The following is a 26,593-nucleotide window of genomic DNA, read 5'->3' as shown; positions in this document are numbered from 1 at the left end:
TCACTGTATACATACATTACATTACTGATCCTGAGTTACATCCTGTATTATACCCCAGAGCTGCACTCACTATTCTGCTGGTGCAGTCACTGTGTACATACATTACATTACTGATCCTGAGTTACATCCTGTATTATACCCCAGAGCTGCACTCACTATTCCGCTGGTGCAGTCACTGTGTACATACATTTCTTGCCTTCTCTTACGTGGCTTATGATTAGTGTGGATGGTACCTCACAGCAGGAGGCCATGATAGGGCATCGCTATCTAGGTGTCGGCCTGCAGAACCCTTCAGGACACCATTTATTACCACCACTGACTGTATTGTGCATGTATTTGCGGTGAAGTGTTGGGGGAATAATGCCGGTGATATGAGATCACCTGGTCCAGGTGGACAAGCAGAAATCTTTTTGAGTCCATCATGAGCATGGCTGACATAAATCACTCTGAGATGAGAGTCCCCGCTGTGCCAGAAAATCCCATCATCTTTCCTACAGAACATGTGAGGAGTGATGGCCGGACCTCGGGTCTTCAGCTTCCCTGCTGGATTTCCTGAGAATCCCATCTTTCCAGGCTCATCACAAGCGATCACGTTCTATTGCGCTTTGGTCCCGCTGTTACTTTCCCACTGAGTTGACAATCATTGATTTCTTTTACTGGTTACAGCTATGATTATTCAGAGCAGGACCCCCGCACCCGAGTGCAGACCCCGGCCCCCTCACCCAGTCACGTCTGTAATATTAGTTTCCCTTCACATCATGTTAGGTGCTTATATCTATATATTGATTTGAGCCATTGCACTTAATTATTCGTTGTGATGACTTGTTCTGCAGGTTGGATTTCACAATATTTGTGATTTCTTGTTTTCTGATACATTGTATTATGTATCATTCTCTGGAGACCGTTTGTAAAGCAGAACTCTGTATAAGGCCCCATACACACGTTCAGGAATTGATGCAGAAAATTCCTGGGAAAATCCTGACATTTCTGCTGGTTTTCTGCATGAAAACCGCATGCGTTTTTTAATGCGTTTTTGCGCGGTTTTGACGCGTTTTTGACGCGTTTTTGTCGCGGTTTTTCCCAAACATTTCCCAATGCATTAGACAGTGGAAAAACCGCAAAATTAATGAGCATGTCCGGATTTTTACCGCAATGCGTTTTTCATGCGGAAAAACGCACATCATGTGCACAGAAATTGCGGATTTCATTAAAAATGATAGGATGCTTAATGTATGCAGATTATTTGCGGTTTTATAGCGTTTTTATAGCGCAAAAACGCTAAAAAACCGCAAATAATCTGCACTGTGTGAACATAGCCTAAATCTCATTTTACACCTTTCTCCGTGTAACATTGAACAACAGCAAAAACACTTTATACTTCGCTGATGTTCTATTACATCACGTCTTCTAATCCAGGAAAATCTGCATTGAGTTGTCTATTAATGACACCATTTTTGGGTACATAAAATGTATGTAAACAAATGTAATACTTTTTTAGTGGTGAGGATGGAAAAAAAACCCCAGCAATTCTGCAATTTTATTTTTTTTAATTGATATTTTGTGACTGTAACATGACAAGTATGGATAAGACTTTATTCTGTGGTTTTGTATGTTTTTGGCCTGTTTTTGTGGGATCCGCTGTTCTTTTCATTGTAACTCTTTTGGATATATTTGGGGTTTTATCACTTTTCCTTTACATTTTTTGAGGGTGGCTGAACGAAAACAGAAATGTTGGCTTTTTTTATTTACGGTATTTATTTATTTTTTATTTTAACATTTTTCCGGATTGGTTGTATTATGTGATATTTTTGTAGATTGGGTCGTTATAAACAAGTTGATACTAATAGAGCATTTTTTAATTGACAGTTATTTTACATAAAAAAGCAACTTATGAACGGGAAAAAGTTTTTGGTTTGTTAATTTATTTTTTTCAATTTTCTAAAACCTTCACGTTTTATTTTATACCCACAATGGGACTATAGAACATGGTTGACTCATATTGGTTATTATAATATTTTTTTTTACTTTACTCACTTTTATAGCACCATTATTTCCCCAGCGCTATGCCAGCCTCATCACTGGAATATTTGACAGGTACCTGTGTATTCCTGCCTCTGGACCTAATAGGAGGACCAAGATGGTAGCTTTGGTTGGGGCCATTGTTGGGCCACTGGTTTCCCTAATAATGCATCACCACCCAGTGACCATCTCCCATTTTCGGCAATGAATAAACTGATTCCACAGTCGCTATTGATTTAAAGAACTGAGGAGTAAAACTGTGAGGATTGAAGTTCCCACTAATCCACATGGTTATTTGTTGAAATGTAGCTCCTACCGGTGATCTTGTGGCTACAGCAGCAGAACTTGTGAGATCAGCATGACATAGATATTTGTTATGGAGCTGGCATGAATGCTTGGTCATTGCAGATGTCATTGTCATAGAGCCCACTGACATAGTATTAGCTGTATCTGCATCACTAAAAGGAAGGGGCAGCGCCATCTGGACCTGCGTCACCAACAGGGAGAGGCAGCGCCATCTGGACCTGCGTCACCAACAGGGAGAGGCAGTGCCATCTGGACCTGCGTCACCAACGGAGAGGCAGCGCCGTCTGGACCTGCGTCACCAACAGGGAGTGGCAGCGCCATCTGGACTTCCGTCACCAACAGTGAGAGGCAGCGCCATCTGGACCTGCGTCACCAACAGGGAGAGGCAGTATCATCTGGACCAACGTCACCAACGGAGAGGCAGCGCCGTCTGGACCTGAGTCACCAAGAGGGAGAGGCAGTGCCATCTGGACCTGCGTCACCAACAGGGAGAGGCAGCACTATCTGGACCTGCGTCACCAACAGGGATAGGCGGCGCCGTCTGGACCTGAGTTACCAACAGGGAGAGGCAGCGCCATCTGGACCTGCGTCACCAACAGGGAGAGGTTGCACCATCTGGACCTGCGTCACCAACAGGGAGAGGCGGCGCCGTCTGGACCTGAGTTACCAACAGGGAGAGGCAGCGCCATTTGGACCTGCGTCACCAACAGGGAGAGGCAGCACCATCTGGACCTGCACCATCTGGACCTGCGTCATCAACACGGAGAGGCAGCACCATCTGGACCTGAGTCACCAACAGGGAGAGGCAGCGCCATCTGGACCTGAGTCACCAACAGGGAGAGGCAGCGCCATCTGGACCTGAGTCACCAAACAGGGAGAGGCAGCACCATCTTGACCTGAGTCACCAACAGGGAGAGGCGGCACCATCTTGACCTGCGTCACCAACAGGGAGAGGTGGCGCCATCTGGACCTGCATCACCAACAGGGAGAGGCGGCGCCGTCTGGACCCGAGTCACCAAGAGGGAGAGGCAGCGCCATCTGAACCTGCGTCACGAACAGGGAGAGGCAGCGCTATCTGGACCTGCGTCACCAACAGGGAGAGGCAGCGCTATCTGGACCTGCGTCACCAACAGGGAGAGGCAGCACCATCTGGACCTGCGTCACCAACAGGGAGAGATGGCGCTATCTGGACCGGCGTCACCAACAGGGAGAGACTGCGCTATATGGACCGGCGTCACCAGCAGGGAGAGGCGGCGCTATCTGGACCGTCGTCACCAACAGGGAGAGGCAGTACATTTGTACCTTCATCACCAATAGGAGGTGATGGGGAGGCAGTAAAGTGTGCGCCTACTTCTTTTGTAGGGGAAAAAACAAGGAGGTAGCACTATATATACCGCACTTACATAATTGACAGTACACGGAGAGTCGGGATACAATTACATCTAATCCTACATCCGGGTAAGGGAGAGACAGAGGCACAGTACTTTCTGCACCCACCCGTGAATAGGATTAATATGTACATTTATTATATGGCTAGACAAAGGTAAAACGGACTCCCTGCATATTTTACATGTAGAACAATGGATGCATACATTGTTACATGGAGAGGCAGTAATACCTGATCCTTTGAAATTTGGAGGGAAGACAGGGAGGCAGTACTATCTGTGCATGCATCATGATGCACTGTCATCCTCAGCAAGGTGACTCCCACCCTGCCCTCTTACATGAGCGGGGGCTGTGCAGGGGTTCCCAGCTGGATACACAGATTGCGGGACACTAAGTGAGGCCGATTATTGGCTCCATCCTCCACTTTGCCAGATCCTAGGACCTTAGCTGTCCTTTTAAAAGTGACAGTCCAGAAGTTTTGAGTGCGAGGTCTACGAGCTGAGACTTTGACTGATCACTAAAAGGAAAAGAGAGATTCTGAGGATTTAGTGGTGGATTATCCTCCGGCCTCGTGCGTCCCGCTGCAGGGTGTGGGACCGATCCTCCTTCATGCCTGGCTAAACCCCATCACAAGAACATTATCCTCCTGCTTTGTGTTCCCAACTGGTTCATTGTACCTTCAGTGATACGCACGAGGCCGGCACTATCACAATGATAAATGACCCCCTCCGGATAAAAACCACCATGACAACATTTAATTTCCTTTCTTCTCATTGAATAGATCATTTTCCTGTTGTGTATTTTTCCTTTCCTATGAACGGCTTGTAAAGTTTGTGTTCACGGTCAGCAAGAAAGAGGCAGAACAGTCGTCGTTATTATCAAGGCTGCATGTCTACTGGAATTTTATTCAATCAAGGTCAACAGGAGATATCACAATAATTCTTGTTTATGGTTCAATTGGAAGAACATTGCATCCTTGTTTTGTGTAACCGCAGCAGCAGTATCTTATTTTTACCTTTTTTTATATATATATTTGTACATAGGAACAGTATTATAGTGCTTATATTCTTATGTAAAGGAGCAGGAATATAGTAGTTATATTCTTATATGGAGGGGCAGTATTATAATATTTATAATACTGCCCCTCTGTATAAGAACATAACTGCTTTAATACTGCCCCTATGTACAGGAATATAACTACTATAATATTGCCTCCATGTACAGGAATATAACTACTATAATACTGCCCCTATGTACAAGAATATAACTACTATAATACTGCCCCTATGTACAAGGATATAACTACTATAATACTGCTCCTATGTACAGGAATATAGCTACTATAATACTGCCCCTATGTAGAAGAATATAACTACTATAATACTGTCCCTATGTACAAGAATATAACTACTATAATAGTGCCCCCTATGTACAAGAATATAACTACTATAATACTGCCACTATGTACAAGAATATAACTACTATAATACTGCCCCTATGTACAAGAATATAACTACTATAATACTGCTCCTATGTACAAGAATATAACTACTATAATACTGCCCCTGTGTACAAGAATATAACTACTATAATACTGCCCCCTATGTACAAGAATATAACTACTATAATACTGCCCCTATGTACAAGAATATAACTACTATAATACTGCCCCCTATGTACAAGAATATAACTACTATAATGCTGCTCCTATGTACAAGAATATAACTACTATAATACTGCTCCTATGTACAAGAATATAACTACTATAATGCTGCTCCTATGTACAAGAATATAACTGCTATAATACTGCCCCTATGTACAAGAATATAACTACTATAATACTGCCCCTATGTACAAGAATATAACTGCTATAATACTGCCCCTATGTACCAGAATATAACTACTATAATACTGCCCCCTATATACAAGAATATAACTACTATAATACTGCTCCTATGTACAAGAATATAACTACTATAATACTGCCCCCTATGTACAAGAATATAACTACTATAATACTGCCCGCTATGTACAAGAATATAACTACTATAATACTGCCCCTATGTACAAGAATATAACTACTATAATACTGCCCCCTATGTGCAAGAATATAACTACTATAATACTGCCCCTATGTACAAGAATATAACTACTATAATACTGCCTCTTGCTAAGCTTGTATTGAAAATGACCATCTCATATTTCAGCTATCATTTTTTTTCCCATTTATTATTTTTGTTTTGTCTCCTGAGGATTTTCCATCTCATGTAAATTTTCTCCTAGAGAAATAAATAAAACCTGTGAAGTCCATTTCTATGACAATCGATGTTGATGGACCTTGATTGTGTTTTATGCTGGTAGGAAACCGCTCTTGTGGCTGACTGAAAATCAATCCAGCAAGTCAACCATAGCTGAGCCAAGCATAATCTATTACTGGTTTTGGGAGAACATCCTGACGTAAAGCAAATAGCTAATTTCTTTGCAATGGGAATCCATAGGGGGTTGGGCAATCGGTGGCCTTTGTGACACCGTCCTGAAGTTTCTGGCTTTCTTTAGAACCCTTTATAAAGACACTAGATGGTGGCCCGATTCTAACGTATCTGGTATTCTAGAATATGCATGTCCACGTAATATATTGCCCATCCACGTAATATATTGCCCAGCCCACGTAGTATATTGCGCAGCCCACGTAGTATATTGCCCAGTGACGTATATATTGCCCAGTGACGTAATATATTGCCCAGTCACGTAGTATATTGCCCAGTTACGTAGTATATTGTTCAGTGATGTAGTATACAGCACAGAGCCACGTACTATATTGCACAGCGACGTAGTATACAGCACAGAGCCACATAGCATATTGCCCAGCCATGTAGTATATTGGCCAGTCACGTAGTATATTGCACAGCGACGTAGTATACAGCACAGAGCCACGTAGTATATTGCCCAGTGACGTAGTATATTGCCCAGCCACGTAGTATATTGCCCAGCCACGTAGTATATTGCCCAGTTACGTAGTATATTGCCCAGTGACGTATTATACAGCACAGAGCCACGTAGTATATTGCCCAGTGACGTAGTATATTGCCCAGCCACGTAGTATATTGCCCAGCCACGTAGTATATTGCCCAGTGACGTAGTATATTGCCCAGTGACGTAGTATATTGCCCAGTGACGTAGTATATTGCCCAGCCACGTAGTATATTGGCCAGTCACGTAGTATATTGCCCAGCTACGTAGTATATTGCCCAGCCACGTATGTCACAGGTTAAAAAATAAACATATACTCCATTTCGGAGGGCCCCTTGTAGTCCTGTCACCTCCTTCTCGCGCAGGCGTGCAGGACCTGTGATGACGTCGCGGTCACATGACAGTGACGTCACGGCAGGTCCTTCGTGCGCAGGACCTGTGATGACGTCGCGGTCACATGACCGTGACGTCATGGCAGGTCCTTCTCGCAGATCATCCTTGCCACCGGAACCTGCCGCTTGCATGGAGCGGTCACCGGAGCGTCGCGAGGAGCGGGAAAGGTGAGTATATAATGATTTTTTAAATTATTTTTAACTTTAGATGTTTTTACTATTGACGCTGCATAGGCAGCATCAATAGTAAAAACTTGATCACACAGGGTTAATAGCGGCGGTAACGGAGTGAGTTACCTGCGGCATAACACGGTCCGTTACCGCCGGCATTAACCCTGTGTGAGCGGTGACTGGAGGGGAGTATGAAGCTGGCGCCGGGCACTGACTGCAGGGGAGTGGGGAGGGACTAATCGGACTGTGACCGTCGCTGATTGGTCGCGGCAGCCATGACAGGCAGCTGGCGAGACCAATCAGCGACTTGGGATTCCATGACAGACAGAGGCCGCGGCCAATGAATATCCGTGACAGAAGGAAAGACGGAAGTGACCCTTAGACAATTATATAGTAGATTCTGCAGAGATCTTGGTGTATGTTGCTACCTCTTAAATGGACTCTCACTTTTGAACATATTTTTAGTTTTACTGGCTTTTTTTTTCAGAAAAATAGTTCTTGGTGGGTGTTTTCTTTTGTGTCCTGACTAATTTTTGATGTGCATCCATCTTTACAATTCTTGTTGGTTCTATTTTTTTCAAAGAAAGAAAAAAAATTATCGTAGCTTCTATTGCTTATAAGGCCGGTGTCACACTCCGCGTAGGGAAATACGGTCCGTATTTTACATGCGTAATACACAGAAATGTTCCCAAAATAGTGATCCGTATGCCATCTGTAGGCAGGGTGTGGCAGCGTATTTTGCACATGTAAACCTCCGTATGGCATCCGTATAGCGAGATTTTCTTGCTGGCTTGCAAAACGGACATAGAATGGATCCATGGGCTCAAATATTCATGAAAACATATATATAGGCTATATACATATATATGTATATGTCAGTGAGCTATATATATATATATATATATATATATATATATATATATTTATTTAATACAGCGCTAGATAGCTTAAAAGCCGGTAATTCAATTGCCGGCTTTTGCTATCTTCTTCCCAAACCCGACAGGATATGAGACATGGTTACATACAGTAAACCATCTCATATACCTTATTTTTTTTACATATTTCTCACTAATAATGTTCCAAGTGTCTGTGTGCAAAATTTGGGGGCTCTAGCTGTTAAAATAAAGGGTTAAATCACGGAAAAAATTGGCGTGGGCTCCCGCACAATTTTCTCCGCCAGAGTGGGAAAGCCAGTGACTGAGGGCAGATCTTAATAGCCTAGAGAGGAACCGTGGTTATAGGACCCCCTCTGGCTAAAAACATCTGCCCCCAGCCACCCCAGAAAAGGCACATCTGTAAAATGCGCCTATTCTGGCACTTAGCCTCTCTCTTCCCACTCCCGTGTAGTGGTGGGATATGGGGTAATAAAGGGTTAATGTCACCTTGCTATTGTAATGTGACATTAAGCCAGGTTAATAATGGAGAGGTGTCAATAAGACACCTATCCATTATTAATCCAATAGTAGTAAATGGTTAATAAAACACACACACATTAAGAATAAAGTATTTTATTGAAATAGACACAGGGTGTTGTAATAGTTTATTAAACGCTCAATCCAAATGATGACCCTCATTCTGTAAAAAAGGAAAAATAAAAAAAACAACAATATCCCCATACCTTTCCGCTGTTAGTCATGTCCCACGCTGTAAATCCATCTGAAGGGGTTAAATAATTTTACAAGCAGGAGTCTGCTAATGCAGCTGTGCTCCTGCCTGTAAAAACTGGGGAATGAATGGAAAGCAGGGGAACGTAGCTACCTAGACTTGCGGTGCTGCGGGGCGTAACCTCCTGCTGGCATAACCTCATATGAACTCAATGAAAGATCAGGGGGATCTTAGTCCAAGTACAGCAGAGTACTCCGGAAAATAACGATGTATCAATAGACTAATCCGAGAACTCTTTTCAGTAGAATCAAAGTATAATTTATTAAGTCACAACCAGTCATACAGAATGCCAACGTTTCGGCAAAATGCCTTTATCAAGGCATTTATCTATAAAAAATAATAATAAATGAAAATCAGTACAAATCATTGCAGAAAACAACAATAATAAAGACAGGTTGTGTACATAAAACAGAAAAGAAATCTATAACCAAATGGATATATTAGATGACATATATCATAAACCATACACAAAAGTGGAATAAGGACATGTCCTAAATACAGAAAAAAAGAAGAGAATGAGATATACATATCGCAAGGAACATCATCTGTGAATATGTCAAAAGAAAGGGGAAAAGAAGGGGGAAAAAGGGCCATCCAACTTGGATGAAATGCCCTAGATATGGCTCAGAGTATATTTAAATATATTGGTCCAGAAGACAAAGGAAAAAAAAAACAAAATAGGGTCCAGCACCAATAGACAACATGATAAAGTCCTATATATGGGAGCACATCCATCTGTGAAAAGTGATAAAAAGAGAGAGAATGTTACCTGTATGGTGGTAAAGGATAAGGCTAAAGGGATGCAATAAATAAATAAGAACCACATTAGAATAGAGGATGAAACCAGAAAGATAGAGAACCCTAGATCGCGTATACATACCTGCTGCGTAGAGGAAAAAGAGACGAGGGCACTGCCGCTCAGGAGACAAGGTAAAGAAAAAGGAACGGAGGTCAGCGTTTACTTAAATAGAGCGCCGTCCGTTCCTTTTTCTTTACCTTGTCTCCTGAGCGGCAGTGCCCTCGTCTCTTTTTCCTCTACGCAGCAGGTATGTATACGCGATCTAGGTTTCTCTATCTTTCTGGTTTCATCCTCTATTCTAATGTGGTTCTTATTTTATTTATTGCATCCCTTTAGCCTTATCCTTTACCACCATACAGGTAACATTCTCTCTCTTTTTATCACTTTTCACAGATGGATGTGCTGCCATATATAGGACTTTATCATGTTGTCTATTGGTGCTGGACCCTATTTTGTTTTTTTTCCTTTGTCTTCTGGACCAATATATTTAAATATACTCTGAGCCATATCTAGGGCATTTCATCCAAGTTGGATGGCCCTTTTTCCCCCTTCTTTTCCCCTTTCTTTTGACATATTCACAGATGATGTTCCTTGCGATATGTATATCTCATTCTCTTCTTTTTTTCTGTATTTAGGACATGTCCTTATTCCACTTTTGTGTATGGTTTATGATATATGTCATCTAATATATCCATTTGGTTATAGATTTCTTTTCTGTTTTATGTACACAACCTGTCTTTATTATTGTTGTTTTCTGCAATGATTTGTACTGATTTTCATTTATTATTATTTTTTATAGATAAATGCCTTGATAAGGGCATTTTGCCGAAACGTTGGCATTCTGTATGACTGGTTGTGACTTAATAAATTATACTTTGATTCTACTGAAAAGAGTTCTCGGATTAGTCTATTGACTCATATGAACTCAAGCGTGGGAATTTTTCTGAATATTTTCTCACGCGCAGGCGCAGCACCGCAAGTCTAGGTAGCTACGTTCCCCTGCTTTCCATTAATTCCCTAGTTTTTACAGGCAGGGGCGGCTGCATTAACAGGTTCCTGCTTGTAAAATTATTTAACCCCTTCAGATGGATTTACAGCGTGGGGCATGACTGTAACAGCGGAAAGGTATGAGATATTGTTGTTTTTTTATTTTTCCTTTTTTACAGAACAAGGGTCATCATTTGCATTGAGCGTTAAATAAACTATTACAACATCCTGTGTCTTTATTTCAATAAAATACTTTTTTCCTAATGTGCGTGTGTATTATTAACCAATTACTACTATTGGATTAATAATGGATAGGTGTCTTATTGACGCCTCTCCATTATTAACCTGGCTTAATGTCACCTTACAATAGCAAGGTGACATTAACCCTTTATTACCCCATATCCCACCGCTACACGGGAGTGGGAAGAGAAAGAGAGAGGCTAAGTGCCAGAATAGGCGCATCTTCCAGATGTGCCTTTTCTGGGGTGGCTGGGGGCAGATGTTTCTAGCCAGGGGGGTCCTATAACCATGGTCCCTCTAGGCTATTAATATCTGCCCTCAGTCACTGGCTATCCCACTCTGGCGGAGAAAATTGCGCGGGAGCCCACGCCAGTTTTTTCCGTGATTTAACCCTTTACTTTAACAGTTAGAGCCCCCAAATTTTGCACAAAGACACTTGGAACATTATTAGTGAGGAATATGTAAAAAAAAATAAGGGATATGAAATGGTTTACTGTATGTAACCATGTCTCATATCCTGTCGGGTTTGGGAAGGAGATAGCAAAAGCCGGCAATTGAATTACCAGCTTCTCTGCTATCTAGCGCTGTATGAAATATAAATAGAATAGGTGTGTGTATGTGTGTGTGTGTGTATGTATATATATATATATATATATATATATATATATATATATATATATATATATATATATATATTTTACCTATTCTAATAAAACCTGTCAGTGTGATTTTACTGTACACCGCACTGAATTACTGGCTTTTCTCTAGAATACCGCTGCGTATTTCTCGCAAGTCACACTGATGGTCCGTGTGTAATCCATATTTTTCTCGCCCCCATTGACTTTCATTGGCAGATTTTTTGCGCAATACGCTGACAAACGCAGCATGCTGTGATTCTCTACGCACGTAAAATACAGCTGAAAAAATATACGGCAGATAGGAGCTGCCCCATAGAGAATCATTGGTCCGTGTGCAATGCGTAGTTTTTGCGCCTCTCATATGTCCATAAAACTCTCTAGTGTGACGTCGGCCTTAGAGAGTAAAATGCAAACGTTGATGTGCTGTTTATTTTATTTTTTTCATATTTTTTATTTTTTCACAAGTTAATTACTTGCATTTTTGAAATTGATCTGGAACACAGAACAAATAGTCATGTCAACTTTTTTTTTTTTTTAACAATCTGCAAATAAAAAAAACAAATGAAAAAAAGCCACATTTTTGGCAATGGATCTGTGATGTATCCGTAAAATACCGGATAGCGTATTTACCAAAGAAAAACTAATGTGTGAAAACATACTTTAGGGAATATATCATAAATACACTTGTGTCTTCGAAAGCCTTTAGTACCCTCCATTACTGAGTTAGTAATCTTCCAGAAGTTGATCAACTTTTCCAAAAAAAGGGAATATAAGTCATTTACATAGAATTTGGAACAACCACAAGAAAAGGACGACTCTTTGCTCTCAATATTTTCTAGTGATTTACCCAAAATTACAGTAAAATTGTATTTAGAATTGAGAGTCATCAGTGGCTGATACCTTTTAATGGCTAACTGAAAAGATGGTAACAAATTGCAAGCTTTCGAGACTACACAGGTCTCTTCATCAGGCAAAGACTAATAGAAATTATCCACTGGCTAACACGGTACCAAGATATATATCTTTCCTGTATCAAAATGGAGGATACCAGAATGTACCGCATCTTTATGGAAGGAATTTCTATTAGTCTATTCCTGATGAAGAGACCTGTGTAGTCTTGAAAGCTTGCAATTTGTTACCATCTTTTCAGTTAGCCATTAAAAGGTATCAACCACTGAGGACTCTCAATTCTAAATATTTTTCTATCCATTGGAAAAATTGTAGCAATTTTGCAATTCTGGAAAATAAGAGCAACAAAAATGTTACAATTGCCGGGAACGTTATGAATGGGGTGTACGCATGAGAGTTGCAGCCCAAAAAAATAAATAAAATCGACAAAAAGCGAGCGCTGTAAGTACCCCCATAAATCCGGTCCTTGCTGCAGATTGCAGATTTTTTATTTTTTTTTTTGACTCATCTGGATCTTTTTTTTTTGTGGATACGTAGGATTTTGTGGAGTAAAAGTAATTAGTTCCAGCCGAGCGGCTTTAACGAGTCAATGATTTTACAACTGGCAGGACGCTGGTAATGGAGAAGCAGGTTAGGAAGTAATACGCCAAGGGATGAGTCGCGCTGTTTCTTCCCCGCACCGCCTTGGATCACGTCCTCTCTGTCATTTTGGTTTTAAATAGCCTTTTTGATGCAATACTCTGAGACAATGCGCTCCGACTGTAGCGCCATTAAATTCCCTGCGTCCGCCCAGAACACAGAAGCCTTTACAAACCGCAGTAATTACTTGGCAGAGGGAGCGACGCTTTTGGGATTTGCAGAGTCAGTTTCTTTTTTTCTTTTTTTTTGCTCTCTAGCAGGTTCTCGTTTCACCTGCACAGCACTGATCGCGGTGTACGTGCTGGCGAACAAAGAGCTCGCGCCACGTGTACAAATAGCACTAGAATTTTTATATAGGGGGTCTTGCTTTGCAGCCTTTCCCTTGCTCATACTGGGCCTCCTGGTTCATTAATAGAATCCATAGTAATAAGCAAGAGGCTGAGGTCCATTCACATTTCATTTGAATGCAACAGAATAATTTCCATGTAGATGAACGCCCCCATAGACCCTTTTGGGGTCCAGTAAGAGCTTCTGTGTTTTACTATACAGTCATCTACCAGAGACAAATATGCATTGTTACTGCGGTGTATATACGTTACTTTTCAGTTGTGACCAATGTGACCTAAATAAGTGATGGGGTGCGTAGATTGTGAGCTCCTGGAGACACCAATGACGGGGGTGACTATGGTCTGCATACAATAAATGAACATAGTGCGGCTGATAAGTCCCATCTAGCCCACCTTAATATCCGCACAGCAGAATATGTTGGTGCTATATAAGCATATGACCAACTAGTAAATATGGGGCCCAGCAGCAGAGGTGCAACATAGTGGAGGGTATGTGTTTTCAGAAAATTACCTACCTCTTAAATCTGATTTTTATAATTAATGCATTTTTTTAAATATGATTTTTTGTAAATTATCTAGTTTTTCTGTTTGAAGATACTCTATTAGCACTCGAGCATGCTCAGATAACACCTTTTTCAAGCACGCTCGCTCTTCACTAGAGGGCACTCATCTATCTTGTTTCATTTATAACATTTTAGTCTTACATATTCTTTATTAGTCAATTTGGCACCAATATCCTGAACTGTACTGGTCAGACTGGTGAAAGGATCCATGTACTAGGATGTGTGTGAGGGGGGTGTCCTGATGAAGAATAGGCGCTTGTATTATTAGATGGGGTCCAGTTACCATCAGCGACTGATTATCTCCTGTTTCCCTCTTCCAGGCCTTCGCAGGATATTTTGACATGTTCTTTGAGAAGGATTGTCATACACCAGTAAGTACATCAGACACCAGTGTAAATTAATTATAGCGTGGTTGTGCTGTGCCGCCCGCCCCGGGCTGTGTGCGGATGAGGTGCATTTTGTTGTTGTAAGCATTTCATGTAATAAAGTAATGTAGCATGATATTACAACTACTGCTCCCAATCTGCGTCATTAGGTGTCATTTTCCACCGGCCCCACATGTGCCAGGACCCACTGGAAGCAGACGGTGTTCCTCCTGGAGAAGCCGGTGGCGGTCAGTGCAGGTAAAGCAGCCATGGGTAATGTGTTATCCCGTTCTATCAAAACCTGCTCCTCATATCCACAATTACATTATAACCAATTAGCACTCTGAATTTCTAAACTAAAATAACTTGGTGGAAATTTTATCTTTTGCTAATATCACATCTAAATTTTATCCTGGTCCCTCTTACCGCATACCCTTATACACAGTGCCCTCTTACCACATGCCCTTATACATTGTATACATTGTGCCCTCTTACCTCATGCCCTTATACATTGTGCCCTCTTACCTCATGCCCTTATACATTGTGCCCTCTTACCTCATGCCCTTATACATTGTGCCCTCTTACCTCACACCCTTATACATTGTGCCCTCTTACCTCACACCCTTATACATTGTGCCCTCTTACCTCACACTCTTATACATTGTGCCCTCTTACCTCACACCCTTATACATTGTGCCCTCTTACCTCACACCCTTATACATTGTGCCCTCTTACCTCACACTCTTATACATTGTGCCCTCTTACCTCACACCCTTATACATTGTGCCCTCTTACCTCATACCCTTATACACAGTGCCCTCTTATCTCATACCCTTATACATTGTGCCCTCTTACCTCATACCCTTATACATTGTGCCCCTCTCCTCCTCAATTCATCCCTTTGGTCGTTGTACATTTTGACAGTCCTTCCTGTACCATCTCTGTTTCACTCTTCTGGTCTTTGACGCACATTTCCATTTTTTGGCTGCCTCTTTTACTCCCTCATTCTCTTCTCCTCCTCCTCCTCCTCCTGCGTCCTTCTCTTTACTACCTGTCATCAATGCTGCTGTCAGGAACATAAGCCAAGTTTGTCTCTTTTCATTAATTGGGCCGTCCCTCTCCAAGAAGCCTGAAATACTCTCACAATATATTAAGCGCCACGGAGTGGGCTCAGCATTAGATAAAGCACTGGTGTCATGTCTGCCTGTCACCGTGAGCAAGGAGAGTGATATGTTCTGGAACTTTATAGACTATGCCGGGGGAAACATAATGTGTTCATTTCACATGCCGTCTCCGCATTGCAGTCCTAGCGATGCTCGGCACAGACTGTCCCTGCTCTATCCCTGATTTTACATTCTTTAGATGGTATCTGGTTAGAGAAAACCTGCCTTGAATACACGCTCCTCATCAATACATGAACCTCCTGCCAGCTCATATCTTCTCATTGCAATGTGTCACTCATTCACCCACAACATCTTAGCCTTACAAGACTTGTAATCCTACAGTACGCTCTGTCTGATACTTCATTCCTAGATGCCGATAGAAACGTTAAGGGACTTTGGTGGTACATCTAGGTAGTAATATGACCATCCTCTTCTATATAGCTATGTAAATTAATCTTGAAAAAATAGGACATGGTTAATTAAAGGCCATACAACCTGAGGTTCCCCGGCGCCGCGCCTTGAGGTTCCCCGGCGCCAAGCCTTGAGGTTCCCCGGCGCCGCGCCTTGAGGTTCCCCCAACCTTATTAATTTTTTTTCATTTGCAGTATTAGACTGAAAGGCCTGAAGCAGAACCTTAGACTTTGACTTTCACTGTCCATTAAAGACTTCCATCTTACTCTTTACCATGTAACCAACCTGCAATCATTACAAGCTTGGCTGATTTTGCCCTGCTCTGTCCCATCTTTTCAGCGGCCGTATAGCCCAATCTGCCCCAGTCAGACTCTACTTATTGACGCTAGTGACCTTAGCACAAGGTGGTACCAACAAGATTCAGAAATAATGCAGTATTATGGTGTGACCCCACTGATAATATTTCTGGGGCTTGTGTAATTTGTTTACTTAAAATGAGCCCAGACAAAATCAGTATGCAATAATGACCCCGCGCTGACCAGGAGGAAATATGAGGGAATTAACCTCTGATCAATGCTCGCACTTATTTGTTGTAACGATGGACGCAGCTGTCGGAGAACGCACTCACTCTACAAGAAAATAGACAAGATTGCAGAAATGTTCCATTGGAGAGAAAAATATTTGCATACTCAGTCCAAACACATCAGAACCAAAGACGATTAATCATGTATTACAGATCTGGTTTCTCTGGTAGAAAACGTTTTTATTAATTATTCCATCTATCCTTTAGGATGGACAACAATGCAGCTATGCCCTACTGGCGGGGGCTCTTCTCACCCTCCCGACGCTCTGATTTGCAGGGGGCTTTTCTCACCCCCCCGACTCCTTGACTGCAGGGGTTCCCCCCCAATGCTCTGACTGCAGGGGGCTCGTCTAGACGCTTCAACATAAGGGGCTATTCTCAACCCCCCCAATGCTTCAACTGCAGGGGACTATTCTCACCATCACCCACCCCGACACTCTGACTGCAGGGGGCTCTTCTGGCCCATCCCTGACGCTTTGCAGGGGGCTCCTGTCACCCCCCCACCCCTGACGTTTTAAGTGCAGGGGTGCTTTTCTCACCCCCAGTGTTTTGACTGCAGGGTACTGTTCTTATTCGCAATAGTCTGACATAACTGAGCATCACCCAGACTACCCCTTAATACTCTGATGTCAGGGAACTGATCTCAGCACTCCCCCCCCCATACACTGCCTGGACTCCGGGTGTTCTCATTTTTTTACTTTACCAGAAGGTGTTCTCACTCCCTGTGCTCTGATTGCAGGGGGTGTTCTTTCACTCCCAATATTTTGACTACAGGAGAAACGGAAAAAATGATCAAAGCTGCACTCCAAAATCAATCCATTGTTGAGGTGGTTTTATTGCATGGGGTCAATTCTCTGACCGGAAGGAGCTGTTTTTACTGCCAGTGCTCTGCCTACAAGGTGCCGTTCTCAACACCATTGCTCAATCTGCAGAGAGTGGTTGCACTCCCAGTACACAAACTGCAGGGAGGTGTTCTCACTCTTATTACTCAGACTGCAGGGGATGTTCTCACTCTGTATACTCCTGAATGCAGAGGCTATTCTCACTCCATATACTCCCGAATGCAGAGGCTATTCTCACTCCGTATTCTTCCGACTGCAGAGGTTGTTCTCACTCCGTATACTCACGACTGCAGAGGTTGTTTTCACTCCGTATACTCCCCACTGCAGAAGTTTTTCTCACTGCCTATGCTCCCCACTGCATAGGTTGTTCTCACTGCCTATACTCCTCACTGCAGAGGTTTTTCTCACTGCCTATACTCCCCACTGCAGAGCTTGTTCTCACTGCCTATACTATCCACTGCAGAGGTTGTTCTCACTGCCTATACTCCTCACTGCAGAGGTTTTTCTCACTGCCTATACTCCTCACTGCAGAGGTTGTTCTCACTGCCTATACTCCCCACTACAGAGGTTTTTCTCACTGCCTATACTCCCCACTGCAGAGGTTGTTCTCACTGCCTATGCTCCCTACTGCAGAGGTTGTTCTCACTGCCTATACTCCCACTGCAGAGGTTGTTTTCACTCCTTATACTCCCCACTGCAGAGGTTGTTCTCACTCCGTATACTCCCGACTGCAGAGGTTGTTCTCACTCCGTATACTCCCGACTGCAGAGGTTGTTCTCACTGCCTATACTATCCACTGCAGAGGTTGTTCTCACTGCCTATACTCCCCACTACAGAGGTTTTTCTCACTGCCTATACTCCTCACTGCAGAGGTTGTTCTCACTGCCTATACTATCCACTGCAGAGGTTGTTCTCACTGCCTATACTCCCCACTACAGAGGTTTTTCTCACTGCCTATACTCCCCACTGCAGAGGTTGTTCTCCCTGCCTATACTCCCACTGCAGAGGTTGTTTTCACTCCTTATACTCCCCACTGCAGAGGTTGTTCTCACTCCGTATACTCCCGACTGCAGAGGTTGTTCTCACTCCGTATACTCCCGACTGCAGAGGTTGTTCTCACTGCCTATACTATCCACTGCAGAGGTTGTTCTCACTGCCTATACTCCCCACTACAGAGGTTTTTCTCACTGACTATACTCCCCACTGCAGAGGTTGTTCTCACTGCCTATGCTCCCTACTGCAGAGGTTGTTCTCACTGCCTATACTCCCACTGCAGAGGTTGTTTTCACTCCTTATACTCCCCACTGCAGAGGTTGTTCTCATTGCTTATACTCCCCACTGCAGCGGTTGGTCTCACTCCGTATACTCCCGACTGCAGAGGTTGTTCTCAATCCGTATATTCCTGACTGAAGAGGTTTTTTTCACTCCGTATACTCATGACTGCAGAGGTTGGGTTCACTTCATATACGCCCTACTGTAGAGGTTGTTCTCACTGCCTATACTCCCCACTGCAGAGGTTGTTCTCACTGCCTATACTCCCCACTGCAGAGGTTGTTCTCACTGCCTATGCTCCCTGCTGCAGAGGTTGTTTTCACTGCCTATACTCCCACTGCAGAGGTTGAGTTCACTCCATATACGCCCTACTGTTGAGGTTGTTCTCGCTGCCTATACTCAACACTGCATAGGTTGTTCTCACTGCCTGTACTCCCCACTGTAAAGGTTGTTCTCACTCCATATACTCCGACTGCAGAGGTTATTCTCACTCCATATACTCCGACTGCAGAGGTTATTATCACTCCATATACTTCCAACTGCAGAAGTTCTTGCGCCATATACTCCTCACTGCAGAAGTTGTTCTCACGGTGTATACTCCCACTGCAGAGGTTGTTCTCACTCCGTATACTTCCCACTCCAGAGGTTGTTCTCACTGCCTATACTCCCCACTGCAGATGTTGTTCTCGCTGTCTATACTCCCACTGCAGAGGTTGTCTTTACTCTGTATACAGTCATGGCCAAAAGTTTTGAGAATGACACCAAAATTATATTTTCACATGATCTGCTGCCCTCTGGTTTTTATTAGTGTTTGTCTGATGTTTATGTCACATACAGAAATATAATTGCAATCATATTATGAGTATTAATAGGTTATATTGACAGTTAGAATGAGTTAATGCAGCAAGTCAATATTTGCAGTGTTGACCCTTCTTCTTCAAGACCTCTGCAATTCTCCCTGGCATTCTCTCAATCAACTTCTGGACCAAATCCTGACTGATAGCAGTCCATTCTTGCATAATCAATGCTTGCATTTTGCCAGAATTTGTTGGTTTTTGTTTGTCCACCCGTCTCTTGATGATTGACCACAAGTTCTCAATGGGATTAAGATCTGGGGAGTTTCCAGGCCATGGACCCAAAATCTCTGTTTTGTTCCATGAGCCATTTAGTTATCACCTTTGCTTTATGGCAAGGTGCTCCATCATGCTGGAAAAGGCATTGTTGGGCGCCAAACTGCTCTTGGACGGTTGGGAGAAGTTGCTCTTAAAGGACATTCTGGTACCATTCTTTATTCATGGCTGTGTTTTTAGGCAAGACTGCGAGTGAGCCGATTCCCTTAGCTGAGAAGCAACCCCACACATGAATGGTTTCAGGATGCTTTACAGTTGGCATGAGACAAGACTGGTGGTAGCGCTCACCTCTTCTTCTCCGAATAAGCTGTTTTCCAGATGTCCCAAACAATCGAAAAGGGGATTCATCAGAGAAAATGACTTTGCCCCAGTCCTCAGCAGTCCACTCCCTGTACGTTTTGCAGAATATCAGTCGGTCCCTGATGTTTTTTCTGGAGAAGTGGCTTCTTTGCTGCCCTCCTTGAAACCAGGCCTTGCTCAAAGTGTCTCCGCCTCACAGTGCGTGCAGAAGCACTCACACCAGCCTGCTGCCATTCCTGAGCAAGCTCGGCACTGCTGGTAGTCCGATCCCGCAGCTGAAACAGTTTTAAGATACGGTCCTGGCGCTTGCTGGTCTTTCTTGGGTGCCCTGGAGCCTTTTTGACAACAATGGAAGCTCTCTCCTTGAAGTTCTTGATGATGCGATAGATTGTTGACTGAGGTGCAATCTTTGTAGCTGCGATACTCTTCCCTGTTAGGCCATTTTTGTGCAGTGCAATGATGGCTGCACGTGTTTCTTTAGAGATAACCATGGTTAACTGAAGAGAAACAATGATACCAAGCACCAGCCTCCTTTTAAAGGGTCCAGTGATGTCATTGTTACTTAATCATGACTGATTGATCGCCAGCCCCGTCCTCATCAACACCCACACCTGTGTTAATGGATCAATCACTAAAACGATGTTAGCTGCTCCTTTTAAGGCTGGACTGCAATGATGTTGAAATGTGTTTTGGGGGTTAAAGTTCATTTTCTGGGCAAATATTGACTTTGCAAGTACAGTAATTGCTGTTAAGCTGATCACTCTGACATTCAGGAGTATATGCAAATTGCCATTAGAAAAAATGAAGCAGTAGACTTTGGAAAAATTAATATTTGACTCATTCTCAAAATTTTTGTCCATGACTGTACTCCCCACTGCAGAGGTTGTTCTCACTGCCTATACTCCCCATGACAGAGGTTGTTCTCACTCTGTATACTCCCGACTGCAGAGATTGTTCTCAATCCATATATTCCCTACTGCAAAGGTTTTTCTCTTTCTGTATATTCCTGACTGCAGAGGTTTTTTTCACTCAATATAATCACGACTGCTGAGGTTGTTTTCCCTGCCTATACTCCCCACTGTAGAGGTTTTTCTCACTCCGTATACTCCCCACTCCAGAGGTTGTTCTCACTCCGTATATTCCCCACTGCAGAGGTTGTTCTCACTCCGTATACTCAGACTGCAAAGGTTGTTCTCACTCCTTTTACTCCCCACTGCAGAAGTTGTTCTCACTCTATATGCTCACCACTGCAGAGGTTGTTCTCATTCTGTATATTCCCTACTGCAGAGGTTGTTCTCACTGCCTATACTCCCCACTGCAGAGGTTGTTCTCACTGCCTATACTCCCCACTGCAGAGGTTGTTCTCACTGCCTATGCTCCTTACTGCTGAGGTTGTTCTCACTCCGTATACTCGCCACTCCAGAGGTTGTTCTCACTGACTATACTCACCACTGCAGAGGTTGTTCTCACTCCTTATACTCCCCACTGCAGAGGTTGTTCTCATTGCTTATACTCCCCACTGCAGCGGTTAGTCTCACTCCGTATACTCCCGACTGCAGAAGTTGTTCTCACTCTGTATACTCCCCACTGCAGAGGTTGTTCTCACTCCGTATATTCCCCACTGCAGAGGTTCTCACTCCGTATAATATAATCCCTACTGCAGAGGTTTTTCTCACTGCCTATACTCCCCACTGCAGAGGTTTTTCTCACTCCGTATATGTTAAATATGCTTATTTTGCACATTCATCAATCAATCAAGACTATTCACCAGGTGCGTTACTCTTAAAGAAAAAAATGTCATGATATTTTCATAAAAAATGTAGTGGTTTATTGAATTGTCCACAGAAAAACCACATTGCAGCAAAAGATAAAAATAGATGAAATAGTTACGAACAGATTGTCCATTTGTAAATATCAGCGCTTGTTACTCATCGTTTCTGAGATGGAATAGAAGTCATATTTATTTCATGGAGTAGAATCATGGCTATCAGCTGTTCCTTTCTTCTGTGTCTTGTCCGACATCCATGGAGAATGATGGTGAAGGCAGGAGGTGACAGCCCTCACGTGACAGCCCCCCTCCTCCTAAGAGCTGTGTTTATAAATGTGTCCCACAGATCACTTGTCCTCTCTATATGGTGTTAACTTATACTCTGAGCTACATATACAGAAATAGCTTTTTGTAATGTCAGCAAGAAGCAATGTGCTCAGTACAGAATTGAGAATAAGAATAATTCAATTAATAATTAATATTTAACAGTATACTCCCCACTGAAGAAGTTGTTCTCACTCCATATTCTTCCACTGCAGAGGTTTTTCTCACTGCCTATACTCCCCACTGCAGAGGTTGTTCTCACTCCGTATACTCCGACTGCAAAGGTTTTTCTCACTCCTTATACTCCCGACTGCAGAGGTTGTGCTCACTCTGTATACTCCCCACTGCAGAGGTTGTTCTCACTCCGTATATTCCCTACTGCAGAGGTTTTTCTCACTGCCTATACTCCCAACTGCAGAGGTTGTTCTCACTCCGTATACTCCGACTGCAAAGGTTTTTCTCACTCCTTATACTCCCGACTGCAGAAGTTGTGCTCACTCTGTATACTCCCCACTGCAGAGGTTGTTCTCACTCCGTATATTCCCTACTGCAGAGGTTTTTCTCACTGCCTATACTCCCCACTGCAGAGGTTGTTCTCACTGTCTATACTCCCCACTGCAGAAGTTGTTCTCACTCCATATACTCCGATTGCAGAGGTTGTTCTGACTCCCAGCACTTTGACTACCGCCGGGGGGTGGGTGTTTTACGCTCAGTGCTTGTACTGCCGGGAGAAATAGTAAAAATGATGAAAGCAGCACTTCAAAACAATCCTGTGTCAAGGTGGTTTTATTATATTTGCAGTGCAGCTTTCATTATATTTTCTTCTTTTTCGATATTCTGGACATTGGAGTTAACCCTATGGAGGCTTTCACCCACCCATATTGGACATCTTACAGTACTCTTTCCCTACTGTTTTCCTGTCGTTAGGAGTTCCTTTCACCCCACACACTCAAGCAGCAGAGGGCGTCTCGTCTCCTTGTTCTGAGCGTAGAAGATGACCTTCTAGTGATATCTGTCCTTGTGTTTCCTGCATGTTATATACTGTAGCTGCCTATAGTATGCTTCTAGTTTATAAAACCTGTTTTTCTTGCCCCTTTACCATTTTTGCAGTTTCCAATTTGACTTGGGGGGCGAGGGGCGTATTTAGAAAATGACCGTCGCTACTTAATGCCAACCACAAGCAGTTAGCTGTTATCTGTGGATTAATCCTGAAATGCATAAGATGGCGAGGAAGGAGCATTAGAGATCGCTGATGAATCTGTCAGTCCCTAAAATGACCACTCATTAAACTTTAATGGCCTAGAGAACAAGTTGATCAGAAATATAGACTAGATGATTGTACGGGGGGGGGGGAAGAGAGGGAGTTCCGCAGGGAGCTATAAATTACAGTTAGCGACCTTCAGTGGTCCGCATGTGATAGGATACATGGCCGCTCTATCCTGAGTCTCTTTCAATCTCTGCTAAAGAGTAAAATCCCAAGTATGCCAACTTTTTAGATAGAAGTAAAACTTTCCCTCTAACCCCCCTCATTGATAAAACAATTACTCCTCAATGGTAACTTTGCCTTTCCATGCCCTCAGTGGTAAGTTTTCCTCCCACTGCCCGGTAGTATCACCCTTTAGATACATGTGGGGTACGACTTTGGATAAATAAAGGGGCAGTGTGGGGTAATAAAGGGATGAATTCCCTCCTAATCTGCACACAGTGCCCCTGAGCTGTGTCCTGGGAGTCCGGAGGGGGTTGATAAGGACGGGGTGTAGTGGATCTGTTCCTCGGAGACGTTCTCTCCAGCTCCGGGGCCGTCCAGCCGCTGAATACATCAGTCATTTGATATCTGCACGACACTGATTAATTGTGGCGATCAGCCTGCGTGTTACGAAGCACCCGGCTCAGCTCAGCAGCGAGGAGAATACTCCACAAAGCAGATTGAGGGTTTAGCTGCTGCTTCCAGCCAGCAAATTATACATTGATTACCTCTCTCCGGTAAAGCGCTGCTACTTGACGACGGAGATTTAAAGGGACAAGGAACGCAGGGAATTTATAATGGATGTTCTGGAATTTCTTGTAAAATTTCCAGTTTTAAACTGGGATAAGAGGATCTATAAATGGAGAGCCTACAACTTTATGGCTGCTGGAAAGTTATCAAAAGTGATATTTGATACCTGATAGAGAAAATTGTGCCAAATATTTGAAGAAGAAAAAACCAACAAATTAATGCTGCACTCTGTAATGCTATAGTATCCAAAGATGGAATAATTGAAATTGCATTGCTGCTTTAGAAAAAAACAGAAGTTAAAATGAATATACTTGGCACATAAATTGGCCAATTCAAGTGTGCCCAACAGCTATGACAAGGCGACCTTATTTGCTGGGAATGTTACCTGATATGATACCGCTCCTGGGGATCCCAGCAAAGAAGGTCACCTTGTCGTGGCTGTTGGGCAAACATGAATTGGCCAATTTATGCGCTAAGTATCTTCATTTTAACTTCTTTTTTTCTAGAGAAGCAATGCAATTTCAATTTCATATATTCCATGCTTTCATACTATGGTGTTACAGAGTGAGCTTTAGTTTGTTAGTTACATTGAGAAGTGGCTCTCTAAGCTTGCACCTGTTCACCTGTATTTCTCTATGGAAGTGACAGTCAGTCTTTGATATAAATATATGCAAATGTCACACATGGCTTGGTAAATTTGACTTAAAATTAGTGCTGAGGGAGTGTGCTTGGATAAGGTGTTATCTGAGCATGCTCGGGTGCTAACCGAGTGTCTTCGGCGTGCTCGAATAATATGTTTGAGTCCCCACGGCTGCACATCTACCGGCTGTTTGACAGCCACAACACATGCAGGGATTGCCTAACAAACAAGAAATCTGTGCATATGTTGCTGCTGTTGAACAGCTGCGAGACTTGCAGCTGCAGGGACTCGATCATGCTATTTGAGCACTCCAAAGACACTCGGTTAGCATCGGAGCATGCTCAGATAACACCTTATCCCAGCACATTCTCTCATCACTAGTGATAATCTATCATGGCATTAAGTTACATGCATGGATTTAAAGGTCCCTCCTTCTCTTTGCAGGTAAAACTCTGGATGGCAAGATAACGGTGCGTAAGAACAGGAAGGACCCCCGTTCCCTTATTATAACACTGTCTGTAAATGGAGTCACCCAGACCTACATGCTGCAATAATGGCAGAAGTCACTGTGATGTACAGCACTTATTTTTCTATCTATTTGAATAAAGTCATTAAAAAAGTCTTCTGTGGTTGTTGGGTATGGTCTGGGCACCATGGATGGATGGATGGATGGATGGACGGACGGGCATTCAGTGTCTGACTGATCCATTGTGCAGACAGACATGTCGTAACTGGGACTAATAGTACTGATGGTCAATCACTGACTGATTTCATAGTTTGTACTTTCATCTGACATCTCAAGTCTTACAATATTGTTGTTTTTTTATTTTCAATTGAATATGGAGATCACAAATTGATGGCCATGAAACAAGTCTGTGCAGCTTTGAGAGGGAGTATGTTGTATAGCAGATATTTAGACATTTCTGTGGCCACTTTCGTCTACATAGCTAATGTGCTAAAATGGTGGTCACCCAGACGGGAAGAGAAGTGGATATTTAGCTTTCTTTTTCATGAGATTGTATCTTTGTGATTCTGAAATGTTACGGTATATCGAGGCTGTGTGCCGCCATATAGCAGTAGACTAAGGGAGGGAAGAAAAGAAAAGCTGTAAATAACTGGAAATGGTCATTTGTTGAATTTGCAGGATTAAGAGATCACATTTACTGAAATCAAAATAATTTTCAATCTAAAACATCTTAACAGTCCAAGTTACTTACAATATATTACCCTTCTTTGATATCACCTTCTCAATTCTTGCATTCATTGAACTTGTGAGTTTTTGGAGAGTTTCTGCTTGAATTTCTTAGCAGGATGTCGGAATCGCCTCCCAGAGCTGTTCTGATGTGAACGGCCTCCCACCCTCAGATCTTTTGCTTGATGATCCTCCAAAGGTTCTCTATAGGGTTGAGGTCAGGGGAAGATGGTGGCCGCATCATGAGTTTATCTCCTTACATGCCCATAGCAGCCAATGACTCAGAGGTATTCTTTGCAGCATGAGAAGGTGCATTATCATGCATGAAGATGATTTTCCTACGGACGGCGCAGTTCTTCTTTTATTATCATGAAAGAAAGTGGTCAGTCAGAAAATCTATGTACTTTGCTGAGGTGATTTTCACACCTTCATCAGAAAAGAAGACTGTAAGGCCATGTTCACACGCTGCGGTTTTTACCGCGGAACCGCCGCGATTTTGATGCTGCGGGTCCGCAGCAGTTTCCATAGCGTTTACATTAACATGTAAACCCTATGGAAACCGCAAACCGCAGTGCA

The 26,593-nt window shown here is 43.0% G+C and overlaps 1 protein-coding gene across 1 annotated transcript in view; it reads left to right on the top strand.

Annotated features, from left to right (window-relative positions):
* Nucleotides 1-25,447, top strand: part of PRMT3 (protein arginine methyltransferase 3) — a 111,362-nt gene extending 85,915 nt beyond the window's left edge. The window contains exons 14-16 of the mRNA XM_077287181.1: nt 14,352-14,402; nt 14,567-14,654; nt 25,270-25,447. Coding sequence (XP_077143296.1) covers nt 14,352-14,402; nt 14,567-14,654; nt 25,270-25,379 — 249 coding nt within the window. The 3' untranslated portion in view covers nt 25,380-25,447. The remainder of the gene's footprint in view (nt 1-14,351; nt 14,403-14,566; nt 14,655-25,269) is intronic.
* The last annotated feature ends 1,146 nt before the right edge of the window (nt 25,448-26,593 follow it).

This window comes from Ranitomeya variabilis, chromosome 2, assembly GCF_051348905.1.
Source record: "Ranitomeya variabilis isolate aRanVar5 chromosome 2, aRanVar5.hap1, whole genome shotgun sequence".
NCBI lineage: Eukaryota > Metazoa > Chordata > Amphibia > Anura > Dendrobatidae > Ranitomeya > Ranitomeya variabilis.
Note: the sequence above shows the minus strand (reverse complement) of the source record. Positions and strands in the feature narration are given on the sequence as shown.